Source organism: Nycticebus coucang, chromosome 22, assembly GCF_027406575.1.
Source record: "Nycticebus coucang isolate mNycCou1 chromosome 22, mNycCou1.pri, whole genome shotgun sequence".
Classification (NCBI taxonomy): domain Eukaryota; kingdom Metazoa; phylum Chordata; class Mammalia; order Primates; family Lorisidae; genus Nycticebus; species Nycticebus coucang.
The window spans coordinates 42,313,056-42,333,576 of record NC_069801.1 but is presented as its reverse complement, the minus strand read 5'-3'; the positions used below and the strand labels follow the sequence as shown (position 1 = coordinate 42,333,576).

General features: G+C 41.5%; 1 protein-coding gene across 4 annotated transcripts in view; it reads right to left on the bottom strand.

Annotated features, from left to right (window-relative positions):
* Window positions 1–20,521, bottom strand: part of MAST2 (microtubule associated serine/threonine kinase 2) — a 221,091-nt gene that overhangs the window by 169,363 nt on the left and 31,207 nt on the right. For all 4 annotated transcript variants that reach the window (XM_053576307.1, XM_053576308.1, XM_053576310.1 and 1 more), the window contains exon 3: window positions 14,509–14,651. In XM_053576307.1, coding sequence (XP_053432282.1) covers window positions 14,509–14,651 — 143 coding nt within the window. The remainder of the gene's footprint in view (window positions 1–14,508; window positions 14,652–20,521) is intronic.

The window sequence follows — 20,521 nt, the reverse complement described above, 5'->3', positions numbered from 1 at the left end:
CAAACTGCATACCCAACATAGTGTTTATAACCAGAATATATAAAAAAAACCTTTAAAAGTTAGTATCTTCTAAAATATATCTATTACCAGATACATAGATTTTTAAAAATCTAATCCATCAACCCATCAATGGATAAACAAATGATAATATAACCTTTAAATGGAATACTAAGTATAGCAAAAAAAGGAAGCCAACTGTTGATACAGGCCAAAATTTAGATAGATCTCAAAAACATGCTTAGTGAAAAAAGTAAATTTCAAAAGGTTACACACTGTATGGTTTTATTTATACAGTAGTCAGAGGACAGATTAGCAGTTGCAAAGGGATAAGAACAGAGGTAGGAGTGCAAATATAAAGGTGGTAAATATAAAGCGAGGAATTTTTTGTAATGACAAAACAGTTCTGTATGTTAACTGTGGTATCTGGTGGTCATTACACAAATCTATTCACAGGATTACATTGTATAGAACTGTATAAGCACAAACTTACTTGACCACATATGAAAACCAAATACAGTCTATAATTTAGACTAACAATACTGTACTAATGTCATATTCCTGGCTTTGATGTTTTACTACAGCTATATAAGATGAACAGCTGGGGAAAGTTGGGGGGAACATTCACGGACTCTTACATACTACTATTTTGCAACTTCCTGTGAGTCGGTAATTATTTCAAAATAAAAATTAAACAAGCCTCAATTCCCTACATTTTCATTTTACTGTCTCCCTATAAATGCACTTTACATTATTCTCAAGATGCCCATACATCTCAGGGACTTTTCCATTTGGAGCTTTGTGCCCACTTTGATAAAATCCATTAATTCTGTTTGCCAGGAGCAATTTCAGTGCTCAGCTCAGGTAATTCATTTCAAGAGGGGCTGAAAATTAAGAGAGGTCAAATGGAAAAAAGTAAGATGAAACTACAAAAATTATTACCATTTTTTAAAATCTAGGCAAAAATTATAAGCAACCAGGAGAGAAAATTAATAGCATTTTGATATCCTGTATTTAACAATATAAATTTTATGCCATCAAAACAGAAAAAATTCCCAACACCTATCAAAAGCAGAAAATCACTTCTGTATCCTTTGTATACTGCTTTTAGGAAAGATTTTGGTTCCCCCCGCACCCCCCCCCCTTTTTTTTTTGAGACAGAGTATCAAGCTGTCATCCTGGGTACAGTGCTGTGGCAGCGTCATAGCTCATAGCAACCTCCAACTCTTAGGCTCAAGCAATGCTTGTGCCTCATTTTTTCTATTATTATTTTTTTTAGTAGAGAAAGGGTCTCACTTTTGCTTATGCTAGTCTCTCGAACTCGTGAGCTCAAGTAATCTACCTGCTTCGGCCTCCCGGAGTGCTAGGATTATAGGCGTGAGCCACCATACCAGGCTCCCATTATATTTTAAAGGATAAAACTAAAAGCCTATTAAAAACACATATACTGGGCAGTGCCTGTGGCTGAGTCGGTAAGGCGCTGGCCCCATATACCGAGGGTGGCGGGTTCAAACCCAGCCCCGGCCGAACTGCAACCAAAAAATAGCCGGGCGTTGTGGCGAGTGCCTGTAGTCCCAGCTACTCGGGAGGCTGAGGCAAGAGAATCGCTTCAGCCCAGGAGTTGGAGGTTGCTGTGAGCTGTGTGACGCCATGGCACCCTACCGAGGGCCATAAAGTGAGACTCTGTCTCTACAAAAAAAAAAAAAAAACACATATACTCATATTCTAGGGCAGCGCCTGTGGCTCAGTGAGAAGGGCGCCGGCCCCATGTGCCGAGGGTGGTGGTTCGGACCCAGCCCCAGCCAAATTGCAACAGAAAAATAGCCGGACTTTGTGGTGCACGCCTGTAGTCCCAGCTGCTCCGGAGGCTGAGGCAAGAGAATCACGTAAGCCCAGGAGTTATAGGTTGCTGTGAGCCGTGTGTGACGCCACGGCACTCTACCCAAGGGTGGTACAGTGAGACTCTGTCTCTACAAAAAAAAAAAAAAAAAAAACACATATACTCATATTCTAATAGGCATGCCCCAAAAACAAAGTCCTTTTAGTCCAAATACTGACATAAATAATTAAAAGCTTTTATAGGACACAGAAATCCTATCATTACATTCTAATTTCCTAGCTTATTTCCCTTACCTTTAAGGGTCAGATGACTTAAAATTACAATGAGCTTCATCATAAAAAACTGCCTGATGTGACCAGGCATGATGGCTCACGCCTGTAATTCCCGCACTCTGAGAGGCCAAGGCAGGCTGACTACTTGAGCTCAGGAGTTCAAGACCAGCCTGAGCAAGAGCAAGAGAGACTCTGTCTCTAAAAAATAGCCAGGGGTTGTGGTGGGTGCCTATAGTCCCAGCTACTGAGGAGGCTGAGGCAAGAGAATCACTTGAGCCCAAGCAAGAGTTCGAGGTTGCTGTGCTATGACACCATGGCACTCACCCCAGGGCAACTGAGACTCTGTCTACAAAAATAAATAAATAAAAACTGCCTGAAGTGATCAAGGTAGTAGAAAAATCAAAGCCAGAAAATTGAAAAATGGAAGTATAACAGAGGGAATACATCTGGTCCCTCCTGAGAGTCCAACCCCTTTTAAACAACTGATACGAGTTAAGTAGACAAAAAATCAGTAAGGATGAAAAAAAATCTTGAACAACACTATCAACGAACTTGACCTAAACGACATTCATAGAACACTCACGCAATGGCAAAATACGCATTCTTTTTGAGTGCACTTCAAACATTTACCAAGATAGATCATATTTAAGGCCAAAAACAACAATCAATAAATTTAAGACTGAAGCTATACATGTGACTGACCACAATAAAGATAAAATAGAAATAGGGTGGCGCCTGTGGCTCAAAGTGGTAGGGCGCCAGTCCCATATGCCAAAGGTGGCAGGTTCAAACCCAGCCCCGGCCAAAAAAAAAACCCACAAAAAAAAAAAAAGATAAAATAGAAATTAATACCAAAAGAGATACAAAAATCCCCTAGTACATGAAAACTAAATAACATGAATTATGAATAATTCATGATTCAAGGAAATCAAAAGGAACTAAATAAAAATAAAAACACACATGACAAACTATGTGGGATCCAGATAAAGCTATAGCACATACAGAGAAATGTATAGCAGTGATCACCTATTTTTTTTTCCTTTTTTCTGAGACAGTCTCACTATATTGCCATTGGCAGAGTACCGTGGCACCACGGCTCACAGCAACCTCAAACTCTTGGGCTTAAACAATTCTCTTGCCTCAGCCTCCCAAGTAGCTGGGACTATAGGTGCCCACTACAACGCTGGCTATTTTTTGTTGTAGTTGTCATTGTTGATTAGCTGGCCCGGGTCGGGTCAGGTTCGAATCCACCAGCCTGGGTGTATGTGGGTGGCACCCTGTCAACTGAGCTACAGGCACCTCCTGATCACCTATATTAGTAAAGAAATTCAATTCCATGACCTCAACTGCTACCTTAAGAAATCAGAAAGAGGGGCGGTGCCTGTGGCTCAGTGAGTAGGGCACCGGCCCCATATACGGAGGGTGGTGGGTTCAAACCCAGCTCTGGCCGAACTGCAACAAAAAAATAGCTGGGCGTTGTGGCGGGCGCCTGTAGTCCCAGCTGCTCGGGAGGCTGAGGCAAGAGAATCACATAAGCCCAAGAGCTGGAGGTTGCTGTGAGCCGTGTGACGCCATGGCACTCTACCCAGGGCAGTAAAGTGAGACTCTGTCTACAAAAAAAAAGAAAGAAATCAGAAAGAGACTCGGCACCCAAAGCCTAGCAGTTATGGTGCTGGCCACGTACCTGCTCATTGTTGTTTAGCTGGCCCTGACCGGGCATGCTCCCTGGTGGCTGCCAGCAAGCTCTAACAGCAACTTACAAAAAAAGCTTAGCTTGGACATGGATATTACAGGGCTGCAGGACCATAGGAGACACCCTGTGATAAAAGGGCCTTTTCTTGGTTCAGTGCCTATAGCTCAAGCAGCTAAGGTGCCAGCCACATACACCAGATCTGGCAGGTTCAAATCCAGCCTGGGCCAGCCAAACAACAATGACAACTGCAACAAAAAATAGCCAGGCCTTGTGGCGGACGCCTGTAGTCCCAGCTACTTGGGAGGCTGAGACAAGAGAATTGTTTAAGCCCAAGAGTTTGAGGTTGATGTGAAGTGATGCCATGGAGCTCTAGCCAGGGAGACAGCTTGAGACTCTGTCTTAAAAAAATAATAATAAGGCTCGGCGCCTGTGGCTCAAGCGGCTAAGGCGCCAGCCACATACACCTGAGCTGGCAGGTTTGAATCCAGCCCCAGCCCGCCAAACAACAATGACAGCTGCAACCAAAAAAAAAATAGCCGGGCGTTATGGCGGGCGCCTGTAGTCCCAGTTACTTGGGCGGCAGAGGCAGGAGAATCGCTTGAGCCCAGGAGTTAGAGGTTGCTGTAAGCTGTGATGCCACAGCACTCTACCCAGGGCAACAGCTTGAGGCTCTGTCTAAAAAAAAAATTAATAATAATAATAAAATAAAATAAAAATGAGACCAGAAATCAATAAAACAAAAATCATACAGATATACACATGTAAGTAAATAAATAAAACAGTAAGAGAAACCAATTAAACCCAAGCCAGATCTTGAGAAAATTAATAAATCTGGTCAAATTGATGAGAAAAAAAAATACCATATACTTATATACTGTGATCATGTGGGGTTTATGTCAGGAATGTGAAATTGGTTTAACATTTGAAAATCAATCGGGGGGGGGAATCAATATAATTTACCAAATTAGCAGAGTATAAAAGAAAAATCTTAATACAAGCAAAAAAAGCATTTGACAAAATACATCATTCAATCCTTATAAAACTCTCACCAAGCTAGGAAAAGGGAGAGCAAGCTTCCTCAACTTGATAAAGGGTACCCACAAGGTGGCGCCTGTGGCTCAGTGGGTAGGGCGCCAGCCCCATATACCGAGAGTGGTGGGTTTGAACCCGGCCCGGCCAAACTGCAACAAAAAATAACGAGGCGTTGTGGTGGGCGCCTGTAGTCCCAGCTACTAGGGAGGCTGAAGCAAGAGAATTGCCTAAGCCCAGGAGTTGGAGGTTGCTGTGAGCTATGACAGCACAGCACTCTACTGAGGGCAATAAAGTGATATGCTGTCTCTTAAAAAAAAAAAAAGGGCACCCACAAACCCTAGAGTTAACATCAGACTTAATGTGAAAGAATAAATGCTTCCCCTGTTAAGATAAGAACAAGGCAATAATTGCCAACTCTCATCACTTCTATTCAACACTGCAATGGATTTTTTAGGTACTGCAATAAAGCAAAGAAAATAAATGGCAATCACATCTAAATTAGAAAGGAAAAAGTAAAACTATATTAGCAGATGACACAATCACACATATAAAAAGTTTAATGGAATCAACGAGAAAGCTAATAGAATTAATAAGTAAGTTTAGCAAGACTGTAGGATGCATGATCAATACAAACAAATCAAGGTTGGACTCAATGGCTCATGCTTATACCACTTTCGAGAGGCCAAGGTGGGAGGATCACGTTAGCCCAGAAGTTTGAGCTCAGCCTGGGCAACATAGAAAGATCCTGTCTCTTGAAAAATAAATTAATAAATAAAAATTATCCAGGCATAGAGTAGCATGTGCCTTTAGTTCCAGCAACTAAAAAGGCTGAGATGGGAAGATCACTTGAACCCAGGAGTTAGAGGTTGAAGTGAGATATGATCAAGCCACCAAACTCCAGCATGAGAGACAGAGTGAGACCCCATCTCGAGAAAGAAAGAAAAGAAAGCTAAGCAAGCAAGGAAAGACAGAAAGAAATAGAGAGGAGAGGAAGAGAGGGAGAGGAAACCAACGGTTATTTCTGCAACAAGCAATCAGAAACTGAGACATTTAAAGCTATGGACATTTACAATAGCATCAAAATGTGAAATACTTGGAAGTAAATCTGTAAGAGATGTACCAAACCTGTATGGGCGGCGCCTGTAGCTCAGTGGGTGGGCGCCGGCCCCATATACCGAGGGTGGCGGATTCAAACCCAGCCCCGGCCAAACTACAAAAACAAAAAAATAGCCAGGCATTGTGGCAGGCGCCTGTAGTCCCAGCTACTCAGGAGGCTGAGGCAAGAGAATCGCCTAAGCCCAGGAGTGGGAGGTTGCTGTGAGCTGTGTGACGCCACGGCACTCTACCGAGGGCGAAAAAGTGAAACTCTGTCTCTACAAAAAGAAATAATAATAAAAATTTTTTTTAAAACCTATACACTGAAAACTATAAAACCTAACTAGTGAAATTAAAGATGTAAAGACACAGAACATGCTCATGGATCACAAGTGTCAATACTGTTATCAGTTCTCCCCTAATAAACCTATAAACTTAATATAATCTCAATCAAAATTCCAGCAGAGTTTTTTTATTGCAGAAATTGACAAGTTAATTCTAAAACTCATGTGAAAATACAAAGAACAGGCAGCGCCTGTGGGTAGGGCACCAGCCACATCCACCGAGGCTGGCAGTTCGAACCCGGCCCAGGCCAGCTAAAACAATGTCAACTGCAACAATGGAAAAAAATAGCAGAGTGTTCTGGCAGACGCCTGTAGTCCCAGCTACTTGAGAGGCTGAGGCAAGAGAATCACTTAACCCCAAGAGTTTGAGGTTGCTGTGAGCTGTGATGCTACCGCACTCTACTCAGGGTGACAGCTTGAGGCTCTGTCTCAAAAAAAAAAAAAAAAAAAAACAGTAGGGAGTACTGGGATCCATAGTGTTGTTATGCACAGAGACGCTGCCAGTTATAATTCTAAAGCAGCAAAAAGGTTTGTAAAGGAGTTTAAGGAGTTTGTGAACGGTGAGGGTACGTTTCAAACCAAGTGTTCCACTGTGACGAAGCAGGCCTTTATAGTTTTAGGTTTTATAGTTTTAATTTTATTAATTTACATTTTTATTCAAACAGTATTATTTATTAATATTTTACCTTAAAGTCCAGTGTATTTACTGTTAAAATCATTTTGAAGATTCAAGTTTTGGGACCCAGGAACAGATTAATTCAGTTTCTATTACTTTAAAGGGGAAAAACTGTCTTGGAACTTGAACAATTTGTAACTCTAATGGGGTTCTGGAACAGATTAAGTTCGGATTACAAGGTATCATAGTATACTGCTTAAGGGAAAAGCAAAAAGCCTAACTACCTAATCATATTGTGTGTAACAATGGGACAGCTATTCAAGTTTTAAAAGGAGAGAGAAGGGAAAGTGAGAGAATTGGAGGAGAGAGAAGGGGAGGAGAGAGGAGGGGGAAAATATAAGATATATTTCAAAAATAAGCCAATTAAGAAAGCAATGTCAGAATATAGGTAAATAAAGTAGAAGAATGCAAAGGGACAACTGAGGAGGAAGGCAAAAAGAGTACAGAGAGTAGGGCGGCGCCAGTGGCTCAGTCGGTAAGGCACGGGCCCCATATACCGAGGGTGGAGGGTTCAAACCCGGCCCCGGCCAAACTGCAACCAAAAATAGCCGGGCGTTGTGGCGGGCGCCTGTAGTCCCAGCTGCTCGGAAGGCTGGGGCAAGAGAATCGCTTAAGCCCAGGAGTTGGAGGTTGCTGTGAGCCGTGTGAGGCCACGGCACTCTACCGAGGGCCATAAAGTGAGACTCTGTCTCTACAAAAAAAAAAAGAGTACAGAGAGTAAAGATCATGGACAGACACAAAGACCCCGATTCAGTTAAAAAAACATTTTCTGGGCACTTAACATACACTATTCTCTATCTTGCTATGCCTACTTCTGTACTGAATCTGCATTGTATCCTTTAATTCCAACCATCCCCTCTATACCAGCCTCCCTCCACCCCAGTCTCTCTCCAGTGCCATAATTAAACATTACCAACCACGCGAATAATCCTCAATGGCTCCTCACTACCTAAAAATTAAGCCCTAATGACTTCACTTAACATTAAAATCCTTTATCTTTTAATCTAATCTACACAACCAATTATTTACAGTATTATCTACCATTCCATTCCTTCCCTGAGGCTCTATAGCAGTGGTTCTCAACCTTCCTACTGCCTCGGCCCTTTAATACAGTTCCTGTGGGTCGAGACCCACAGGTTGAGAACCACTGCTCTAAAGAGCAGGAACCCTGTCTGTTTTGTCTAATATACAGCCAGCTCTGGGTACAGCAACTGCCATGTGAGTAAATAAACTGTATGCTCTAGCCAAAATGAACCACTTAGTATTTTTAACTTTTTTTTTTTGACAGAGTGCTATAGCATCATAGCGCACAACAACCTCAAACTCTTGGGCTCAAGAGATCCTCTTGCCCCACCCTCCAGAGTAGCTGAGACTACAGGCACTCACCACAAGGACTGACTAATTTTTCTATTTTTAGTAGAGATGGAGACTTTTTTTTTTTTTTTTTTTTTTGAGACAGAGCCTCAAGCTGTTGCCCTGGGTAGAGTACTGTGACATCACAGCTCACAGCAACCTCCAACTTCTAGGTTTAAGCAATTCTCTTGCCTCAGCCTCCCAAGTAGCTGGGACTACAGGCACTCACCACAACACCCAGCTATTTTTTGGATGTAATTGTCACTGTTTGGCAGGCCCGGGCTGGATTAGAACCCACCAGCTCTGATGTATGTGGCTGGCACCTTAGCCTCTTAAGCTACAGGCACCAAGCCAAGATGGAATCTTGATCGTGCTCAGGCTGGTCTCAGCCTTCCAGAGTGTTAGGACTACAGGTGTGAGCGACCACACCCAGCCCTCTTTCTAAGGTTTCCATCATACCTTTAGTATATGTTCCCTACTCTAGAAAGGCCCTCTCCCTGCCCAAACTCCATTATTTCCCTGTCTAAATCTTTTTGTTTTTTTTTTTTTAACATAGTCTCACTATGTTGCCCTCGGTACAGTGTTGTGGTGTCACAGCTCATAGCAACCTCTAACTCTTGGGCTTAAGCAATTCTCTTGCCTTAGCCTCCCAAGTAGCTGAGACTCCAGGCGCCCGCCACAACACCCAGCTATTTTTTGGTTGTAGTTGTCATTGTTTGGCAGGCCCAGGTTGGATTTGAACCTACCAGCTCCACAGTATGTGGCTGGCACCCTAGCTTGCTGAGCTACAGGCACCGAACCCCCTGTCTAAATCTTACCTACATCTTTCAGCATCCAGGTCAAACACCACCTCTTCCATGAAGCTTTCCTTCATTCACTAGAAAAAGTTATTATTCCTTCACACACAACTAACATCCCTTATTCACTTCCAATCATCCTTTAAAACTCAGCTCAAATATTGTCATTATGATGTTTTCAATTCCCACCCATATCAAACTGATCATCACTTCTTTTGTGACCAAACTAGGCTCACACAGCTCTTTATTATAGCAATCATACATCAATTATTAGTTAATTGGTTCTCTAAGAACAAGCACAATATCTGATATATCTTATTTCCTAGTGCACTCACAATTCCGGAAACCCTACAGTAATTATAAATGTGTTTGCTGAATGAATAAAAATCATGACAACACGTGGAAACAGTATTTCTTATCACTAACTTAAACCAGATGAGTCTTAGGAAGGGACCGTAAAATGCAGAGATATGACCCAACGGAAAATCAAAATAATTTTATCCTCAAAATTATAATTATACTGGTATCTCCCTTTTATATGTCTCTACCAAAAGAACTGGTACTATCCCTGGCCAAGTTACCTCTAAATTTATAACATTTCATATTTCTCAGACCCTACACCAGATAAATAAATGCTTCTATACAATAAGCAGTTTAGGCAGAAAATTTGCAAATTAGTTTCAAGTGGATCTCAGAACCAACTAAATTACCATAGGTTCAGTTTAACCTATCAGATCTTGCAATATGAATCTGTTTACTCTAGATAGGATAAATATGTTAAGCACTAATGGAGTATCTTAAGTCATAATTCTTCCTATAATTCTCTCATTTAACACAGTAATAAACTGTGATTGTTATGTTCACACACACATCAAATTATGTGCTCCAAAAGATATCATTTTATGGGGTGGAAACAATTTCACAAGTATGGAAAATAAAACAGACTTTCTAGGATAGTTTATATTATTAACTAACTACACTAACAGTTAAACATATTCACAAACATAAAATATCAATCAGGAAATCCTAAGGCAGAAAAAAGAAAAAAAAAAACAGAGGATTTATTACACTTAGGCAGAATATAAGGGAAAAAAAAGAAACAGAGCTAGATGAGGCAGCTTGAGAGGTGTACATACCTTATACTTTATCACTTACAGATCCTAAGCATAATACTTCAAGATAGTGGGCACATATTTAACATTGACTGAATAAAAATAATGAAAATAAGATAAAAATAAGACCTGCTATAAGGAGTTAACAGACCAAGAAAATAAGCGTCCTGCTCTTTCAACCTCCTTTATATGCCTTAAAGCACATGAGAAGAACACAGCAGAAGCAATGACATCCTACCCCTATAAGGCAAACAATGTCAGTTCCTAATCAAGTAGTGATAGAGAAAAAGATGGCCCAGTTTCAGGTGCTATTAAAAAACTTGAAGTAATTACACATAAAACAATCCTCAACCCCTCACCATTAATGTAACTCTGCAGAGATTTACCCTTGATCATTTTCATAAGCCCATCAAACACTATCGCACAAGTTTCCAAAAGTTCTATCCCAGTGAAGTCACATAGGACACCCTAAATTCCTCTAGCCAGAAATGGTGGCAACCCACATGAAATGCTGTCCAATAGCAAAGTTCATCAGAAACTAGTGCTCAAAGTTTTTTTTTTTGAGACAGAGTCTCACTATGGCTTCACAGCTCACAGAAACCTCAAACTCTCAGGCTTAAGTAGATTCTCTTGCTTCAGCCTCCCAGTAGCTGGGACTACAGGCACCCGCCACAATGCCCAGCTATTTTTTTTGTTGTAGTTGTCATTGTTGTTTAGCAGGCCTGGGCCGGGTTAGAACCCTCCAGCCCCAGTGTATGTGGCCGGTGCCCTAACCATTGAGCTACGCATGCTGAGCCAGTGCTCCAAGTTTTTATTGAAGCTGGACACACAAGACCTTTGCTTAGTCCACACCAAAACTTCAGACTCCCCAGAGGAAAGCAAGAGTTCACCATAAACCACATTGTTTGCACAGTGAGTCACTTTTATCATTCAAGGAAAGTTTTATCAGTACAGAACACTGTTTACCATTCAATTTCGTAGATACCAGCCAAAGGCCAACCTTCCACACAGGCCTTTCCAAGGATAGCAGTCTCATATCTCCTACTTAAGTATTTTATGCACACTATTACTTCTTTTTTTTTTCTTTTCAAGATAGAGTCTCACTTTGTTGCCCTCAGTAGAATGCCATGGCATCACAGCTCATAGCAACCTCAAACTCTTGGGCTTAAGCGATTCTCTTGCTTCAGCCTCCCAAGTAGTTGGAACTACAGGCACCACCACAACGCCCGGCTATTTTTTGGTTATAGTTGTCATCATTGCTTGGCAGGCCCAGACTGGGTTTAAACCTGCCAGCTCCGGTGTATGTGGCTAGTACCCTAGCCACTGAGCTACAGGCACCGAGCCCCCACTATTACTTCTTAACATTCCTCTCTTTTAAGGCCACCAGTCTATACATGCTGAAACCAAACTCATTCCCTAGCATTCTGTAGGTAAAAAAAGACACACTGCAAAAATGGGGAATGACAACTCACTGTTCCTAAGAAAATAAAGGAGAATATATGAAAAAGAAATTAGGTATGAGGTTTAGTAATTATTAATTCTCTATTTCAATTAAAATATCTTTAATAATTTTTTTCTGCTGGGTGGCACCTGTGGCTCAAGGAGTAGGGTGCCAGCCCCATATACTGGTGGTGGTGCATTCAAACACGGCCCCGGCCAAAAACTGCAAAAAAAAAAAAAAAAAAATTTTTTTTTCCTACTTATATAACGTACCAATGGAACTGACATTGCTTTTCTTTTTTTTCTTTTTGTGGTTTTTTTGGCTGGGGCTGGGTTTGAACCTGCCACCTCCGGCATATGGGACCAGTGCCCTACCCCTTTGAGCCACAGGCACCGCCCGATATTGCTTTTCAATCTTTGTTTAGCACTATTAAATAAACCTGTGCATACAAATACATGACAGTAATGGTCTAATTAAAAGACATACTGACACTTGCTATACAAAATCAAAAACAATTAAGTATAGTGGTATATGCTGGCGCCTGCAGTCCCAGGTACTGGGGAGGCTGAGGGAAGAGAATCACCTAAGCCCAGGAGCTAGAGGTTGCTGTGAGCTGTGATGGCACAGCACTCTACCAAGGGCAATAAAGTGAGACTCTGTCTCAAAAAAAAAAAAAAAAAAAGCTACTTCCAGCTACTCGGGAAGCTGAGGAAGGATCACTTCAGTCTACAAATTCAGGTATATAGTGAGCTAATGATTGTTCCACTGGATACCAGCTCTGAATGAGAGAGTGAGATTCTCTCCTTTTTTTTTTTTTGAGAGTCTAACTCTGTTACCCAAGGCTAGAGTGCCATGGCATCAGCCTACCTCACAGCAACCTCAAACTACTGGGTTTTGGCAATACTCCTGAGTAGCTGGAACTATAGGCACCTTCCACAATGCCCAGCTAATGTTCTGTATTTTCAGTAGACATGGGGTCTTGCTCTTGTTCGGGCTGATCTCAAACTCCTGAGTTCAAAGGATCCTTCCACCTCAATCCCCCAGAGTGCTGCGATTACAGGCATGAGCCAGTGTGAGCCACCACGTCCAGCCTGATTTGAAATTTTCAAAATAAAAAGTTGGAGAAGTGGGGCGGCACCTGTGGCTCAGTAAGTGGGGCACCGACCCCATATACTGAGGGTGGTAGGTTCAAACCCGGCCCCGGCCAAACTGTAACAAAAAATAGCCAGGCATTGTGGCAGGCACCTGTGGTCCCAGGGAGGGACCCTCCCTAGGGAGGCTGAGGCAAGAGAATCGCCTAAGCCCAGGAGCTGGAGGTTGCTGTGAGCTGTGATGGCACAGCACTCTACCAAGGGCAATAAAGTGAGACTCTGTCTCTACAGAAAAAAAAAAAAAGTTGAGGAAGTGATCCCAATTTTCTCTGTGGCCTAAGAGTCATAAACTTCAGGTGATACCAGGAAATCTTTTGATCCAAAAATCAGCTTCTACATGAATATACACTCTGCCTACCTCCACTTCCTGGTGGAGTGATAAAGTTTATCAGTGATAAACTGATAAAGCTATCTATTCCATATATGTTGACTTCAAAGGCTTAAACATATACATGTATGTGTGTGTATATATACATATTATATATATATATATTTTTTTTTTTTTTTTTTGAGATAGAGTCTCACTTTGTCATCCTCACTAGAGTGCAGTGGCGTCACATCTCACAGCAACCCCAAACTCTTGGGCTCAAGCAATTCTCTTGCCTCAGCCTCCCAAGTAGCTGGGACTACAGGCACCCGACACAATGCCCAGCTACTTTTTTTTAGAGATGAGGTCTCACTCTGGCTCAGGCTGGTCTCAAGCCTGTGAGCTCAGGCAATCCACCTGCTTTGGCCTCCCCATCCACCTGCCTGGGATTACAGGCGTGAGCCACTGTACCCGGCCCTGATAAGATTATGTTTTAATGGGATCAAGTTTCTGTCATTATATCCTGCAAACTATTTCTGTTATCACACCCTACAAACTACTACTGTGCCATGTCCTAAGGATAGAGGAAAGAGGAAAGTGAGATCAGCAGAAAGTCAGAGGGTGAGTTAGATACAGAGTTAGATACAGAGGCAAGGTCAATGAGGGTAAAGAGATACAATATGCAGTAACAGGCAGAAAACAACCTACCCATATATACATATACATACGTACATACATATACACACACAAACAAATATATATATACACACACAGATTAAGCATGCCCTATGTGCCAAACATACTCCCTATCCTGACAGTACTAAATATATATACCACAGAGCTGTACACCAAAGCAACAGAATGCCACAAGATTTAGGATCATTTCTATAAAAAGAAAGTTCTTTCTCGGGAAATGTATTCATACAGTTAAAACCATATTGAATTCTTTTCTTGATCATCACTACATAATTAATACCAGCGACAGTGATACCATGGGACAGCAATCAAAATATATTAAATTCAAATTTCATTCTTCACTGGGTGTGGTGATATATGCTTATCAGCCTAGTTACTCAAGAGCCTGACGCAGGGGACTTGCTTGAACCCAAAAATTCAAGGCCTACGTGGGCAACATGGTGAGGCCCTTTTTTTTTTTTTTTTTTTGCAGTTTTTGTCTGGAGCTGGGCTTGAACCCGCCACCTCCAGCATATGGGGCTGGCGCCCTACTCCTTTAAGCCACAGGAGCCACCCGGTGAGGCCCTTTTTCAAAATAAATTTCATTCATATACTATACTTCAATTTAGGAAATTCTCCAAATCCTAAAAAGGAAAAAGGCAATGACAAACGACAATCAAGGATTTGTTCATAGAGAGAATCACCATCTCCACTAACACTTACCAAGCCAGCAGTAAGAGAAGGTGCAGACTGCCCAAGGGACTGGTTTCTCATTCGAACCAGGTTTGACGCTTCTCCTGAAGACTGCCATGTCACCTGTCCCACACTGCTGTGGACACTGCTGGACAAAGGGAGCAGCTGCTTACCTTCAAATACAAGATTCAGAAAACATACATGTAATTATTTATTGATAAATGGAAAACTGCAATTATAATGTTATCAAGTGGATAAAATCGTATTTATATTAACAAAGTTCCTCCATACTCATTTTAGAGTCCACAGTCCTTTAAAAGTTCCAACTATCCTGGTGATTTACAGGTGTGAGCCACCGCACCCAGCCAAGATCACATTTTTTTTGAGACATTGCAAATGGAATACTGACATGAATTAACTACTTTAAGTGCTCTTTAACACCCACCACCATACCAGCCTCCTACCCTCACACCTAACACCTCTAGCAGTTAAGGATTACCCAATCCTTTCCAGCCTACTTAGTTTCTCACCAACTTAACGCAATACGAGGGGCACTGACAAGTACCATTCCTAGACAAGTTTGGCCCTTAGGCTTTCAGAAGGCAAAAGATGATCTACATGATCATCTGGTTCTCACCAGATTCAATGTGCTCAGTCCAGGTTTAGTGACTACCTTAATCTCACTGAAAGACCACATAAGAGAGTCACTCACAAAAACCAAATGTTGAGAATTGCAATGACTTTCTAACTAAGATACAAGTCCTATTTCTCCCTTTTTTTCACATCATTTTCAACACTGTTATTAGCGATCTAACCAAAATAAATATGATCATGTCATTCCTTTGCTTAAAAACCTCTGATGTCCTTTAACATTTTGAAATTTTAAAAATTAATTAAAAGGCTGGGTGTGGTGGCTCATGCCTGTTGTCCTAGCACTCTGGGAGGCTGAGGCGGGTGGACGGCCTGAGCTCACAGGTTCGAGACCAGTCTAACCAGAACTAGATCTCATCTCTAAAAATAGCCGGGAGGCTGAGGTTAAGAAATCTCCCACTTGGAAGGCTGAGGCAAGAAAATCGTTTAAGCCCACGAGTTTGAGGTTCCTGTGAGCTATGACACCATGGCACTCTACTGAGGACAACAAAGTGAGTCTCTGTCTCAAAAAAAAAAATAAGTAAAATAAAATAAATAAAAAATAGCCTGGTCAGGAGGCACCTGTGGCTCAGTGGGCAGGACGCCAGCCCCATATACGGAGGGTGGCAGGTTCAAACCCAGCCCCAGCCAAACTGCAACAAAAAATTAGCCAGGTGTTGTGGTGGGCACCTGAAGTCCCAGCTACTTGGGAGGCTGAGGCAAGGGAATCGCCTAAACCCAGGAGCTGGAGGTTGCTATGAGCTGTATGATGCCACAGCACTCTACCCGTGGGCAATAAAAGTAAAACTCCGTCTCTACAAAAAAAAAAAAAAAAAAAAAAATAGCCTTGTGCTGTGGCAGGGGTCTGTAGTCCCAACTATTCAGGAGGCTGAAGTAAGAGGATCATTTGATCCCAAGAGTTTGAAGTTGCTGTGAGCTATGATGCATGGCACTCTACCCAGGGCAACAAAGTGAGACTCTATCTCAAAAAAAAATAAAAATTAAAAAAAAAACAACTGTTTGAAAAATTAGGCCAAGTACTTACTAAAAGGAACCTCAGAATCCAGACCATTTTTCTGGCCTCATCTCCTCTCATGTTTTCCACACCCATTCACTCAACTTCAACATCATGCCTTATGCTTTCACTCGACTTCATCATGATCACCCAGTTCACCTGAAAATTCTTCCCGTGCGTGGCAAAATCTTAGTCATGGAAGTGTCCACTATAGTAAAGTTGTAAGGAAAGAATTTGGAGGTGTTTTTGTTTGTTCTTGCTGCAAACCAAATATGACACTACTCATGTGAACAGCAAGTAAGCAAACTACATGTAGCAGAAAACTCTGATGCAGACAAAAGTAAAGATTTAAGACTTCAATTTGACAAGATGTATGTTTTTGTACTCGAACCTTTACAACATATGTATTTTACCTTTTTAATCAGAAAAGAGCAATATATTTTTAAAATCTAGCTATTCCTCAAGTCTTCATTTAAATGTTCCTTTTACTGGCTCAGCGCCTGTGGCTCAAGCAGCTAAGGCACCAGCCACATACACCTGAGCTGGCAGGTTCAAATCCAGCCCGGGGGCCTGCCAAACAATAATGACGGCTGCAACCAAAAAAATAGTCAGGTGTTGTGGCAGGCGCCTGTAGTCCCAGCTACTTGGGAGGCAGAGGCAGGAGACTCTCTTGAGCCTAGGAGTTGGAGGTTGCTGAGAGCTGTAATGCCCCGGCACTCTACCCAGGGCAACAGCTTGAGGCTCTGTCTCAAAAAAAATAATAAAATAAATGTTCCTTTTACTAAGAGATAAACCCATGATAATAATAATGATGATGACGATGATGGTTCTCAACTCATAACTTCCACTAAGTTCTGGTTAGAGTCTGCCTACCTGCCTTCTTTCCTTCATTTTACAAATGTTCAACATTTCTCCGGATGACCTGCCTGTTACTCACCCATAAATTCTAAAGTAAATCCAGCTTATTCACTTAACCTATCCACACATATCACATCTCTCTTCAAAATAAGGGCCTGCTGAGAAAAGAGGCTTATACAACCATAGAAAAAACCCATTTGAGCATCATACACCAATAAGGACTTGAGCATGCCAAAGATTGCCAAGAATTTAAGAAAAATAACAATAAACAGAAGGAACAATATGAATCAATATAAACAACTAGTCCTTTAGTAAACAACAGAGAAAAAGAAAAGCTTTTTTTTTTTTATTTTTTTGAGACAGAGTCTCACTTGGTCACCCTTGGTAGAGTATGGTGGCGTCTTAGCTCACAGCAACCTCAAACTCTTCAGCTCAAGCAATCCTCTTGCCTCAGCCTCCCAAGTAGCTGAAACTACAGGCACCCACCACAACGCCCAGCTATTTTTAGAGACGGGGTCTCACTCTAGCTCAGGCTGGTTCAAACCTGTGAACTCAGGCAATCCACCTGCCTAGGCATCCCAGAATGCTAGGATTGCAGGCATAAGCCACCATGCCTGGCCAAAAAGAAAAGCTTTTAAAAATTCTAGTTACTATTTTTATAATTCAAGAGGCTATTATGCCTATATGCAACATTCTCAGTAAACATGGCAGACCGAGCACATGCTGTTTTTTATCTTTTGCCTTCTGTGAAACACCATAAAAATGAGAATAAGGAAGTAAAATAAACAAAGGCCATAACAGGAGAGACAGACACTGACAATGAGGGAGGAAACACACTAGAGGAAAATCTAAGATCCAGGCCTGGCACAGTGGCTCACACCTGTAATCCCAGCATTCTGGGATGCTGAGGCAGGTGAATTGTTTGAGCTCAGGAGTTCGAGACCAGCCTGAGCAAAACCGAGACCCCAGCTCTACTAAAAATAGAAAAAAAAGGCTCAGCACCTGTAGCACAGTGGTTACGGCACCAGCCACATACACCAAGACTGGCAGGTTTGAACCCAACCTGGGCCAGATAAACAACAATGATAACTGCAACAAAAAATAGGCGGGCATTGTGGCGGGCACCTGTAGTACCAGCTACTTGGGAGGCTGAGGCAAGAGAATCGCTTGAGCCCAGGAGTTTGAGGTTGCCTGGCACTTTACTGAGGGCAACGTAGTAAGACTCTATCTCAAAAAAAAAAGAAAAATAGAAAAAAAACTAAGGCAAGAGGATCACTTGAGCCCAAACTGGAGGTTGCTGTGAGCTACGATGACACAGCACTCTACCCCAGGGCAACAGCTTGAGGCACTGCCTCAAAAAAAATTTTTTTACATCTAGGCTCGGTGCCCATAGTACAGTAGTTACAGCACCAGCCACATACAACGAGGGAGCCGGGTTCGAACCAGGCCCAGGCCAGCTAAACAACAATGACAACTGCAATAAAAAATAACCAGGCATTGTGGCAGGTGCCTATAGTCAGCTACATGGGAGGCTGAGGCAAGAGAATTGCTTAAGGCCAAGAGTTTGAGGTTGCTGTCAGCTGTGATGCCATAGCACTCTACCAAGGGGGACATAGTGAGACTCTGTTTCAAAAAAAAAAAAAACTAAAAGTCCATAGGTAGATCATAAACAATAGGACTGGTCAAAGAAAGGTACAAGCTACTAACACATGGAGGAGGTTATACTTAAGTATCAATCTATCCTGCAAAATCTTAGGTTGAGTACTCAGAAATGAAAAATATCTACAAAGGCATAAAGTAAGGCAAAAGGCCAAAATCAAATTAACTAAAAATTCTAGACAGAACAGTCACACCCAACCAAACTTCACAATGTGCCACCCAGAAGCCATGCAATTACCTTGTGGGATAAAAGTGATTTAGGATTTCAGAACCAAACACTGATATTTAGATTACCAGATACTCAAAAGAAAGAGGTGATCTAAACACCAAAACCTTTTATTAGTTTTTAATTCAAAATTCAAAAATCTATTTATTCATGGACAATTAGAAGATAACCATATCTCTGAAAGAAAAACAGAATGCTATGAAAACTGAAACAAGAAACACAATTAAATATTGACTGATAAAATAAAAATCTCAATATAAGAGTAAGAAGATAAAGCCAATGGAACAGCCCTGTATAGGGACAGGAAGAAAAAGAAATTGAAAATTATATACTATTGAGCAAAAGAGTAGAAATTATATTTTCTTCTCTACTAATCTAATACTCTTAGCTAAAGTCAAATATTTTTTTTCACATTCTACTGATTGATTAAAAGTATGTCACAATTTTGTTTTAACATTTTCACAGTAGCTTTTTATTTATTTATTTGAGACACAGTTTCACTATGTTGCCCTTGGTAGAGTGCCATGGTGTCACAGTTCACACCAACCTCAAACTCTTGGGCGTAAGCGATTCTTTTGCCTTAGCCTTCCAGTAGCTGGGACTACAGGCGCTCACCACAATGCTTGGATATTTTTGTTGTTGTTGTTGTTGTTGTTGTTGTTGTCATAGTTATTTAGCAGGCCCTGGCTGGGTATGAACCCACCAGGTACATATGGCTGGCGCCCCAACCCCTGTGCTACTCAGGCACCAAGCCTAGCCTTTTGTTTTTATATCTATTATGCCATGAATTCGTAGGGAACATGTTCCAGCCACGCAGGCTAACCTTTCCATTGGTTCTCACAGAGTGGGCTTCTCTGGGCACAGCAGGCTGGTGCTTCAAGTTGAACCCAGGTACTATGGCTTCCTTCTTTTTCTGAACATTTTCCTTCATACCTTTCAAGAAGCTATCTCTGCTCCTCAGAGTGCTTAATATGCTCAATATGCACATTAATCCTCTTGGCAAGAATCTCGATCTTCTTTTTCACAACAATGCCAACAGCATGCTGGGTAACACTGTAGACTCTTACAGTTTTGCCACGGTAACATTTGCATGCCTTTTTGAACAGTACCCATTCCCTTGATAGCTATAGTATCACCTTTCTTGCAGATCCATATGTATGTGGCCACAGGGACAACTAACTCCATGTTTACTAAAAGGCCTAGAGAACATGTATCAAGTGCCTCTCCTCTTCCCTTTAGTGTTCATCATTTTGGTGAATTAATGGAAGATGGCATCCCCAGCTAAAGAACTACACTGCCACAGTCTAACTGCTTCCGATTTAGACTTCCTATAGACTTCTTTGTATAGTTTTCTCCAACTGAATTTGGTAAATGCCTTTTCTTTGGAAGAAGTGGAGAGGGACTATAGGCTTTACTTTTGGGAATGGAAAAAAGAGAAAAATCAAAGGAAGCAAAGGATGTAACATCTACATAAGTGGGCAGAGAATAAAAATCAGATTAAAAGAGTGATTACACTAATGTATACAGCTATGATTTAACAATAAATAAAAATAAAATTAAAAAAAAGAAGTGACCAGTAATAGTGAGCAAAGGAGAAATATCTACCTGTTTCGGGAGGTTACTAATCAGAGATTCCACGAGGAAGCATTAAGGGA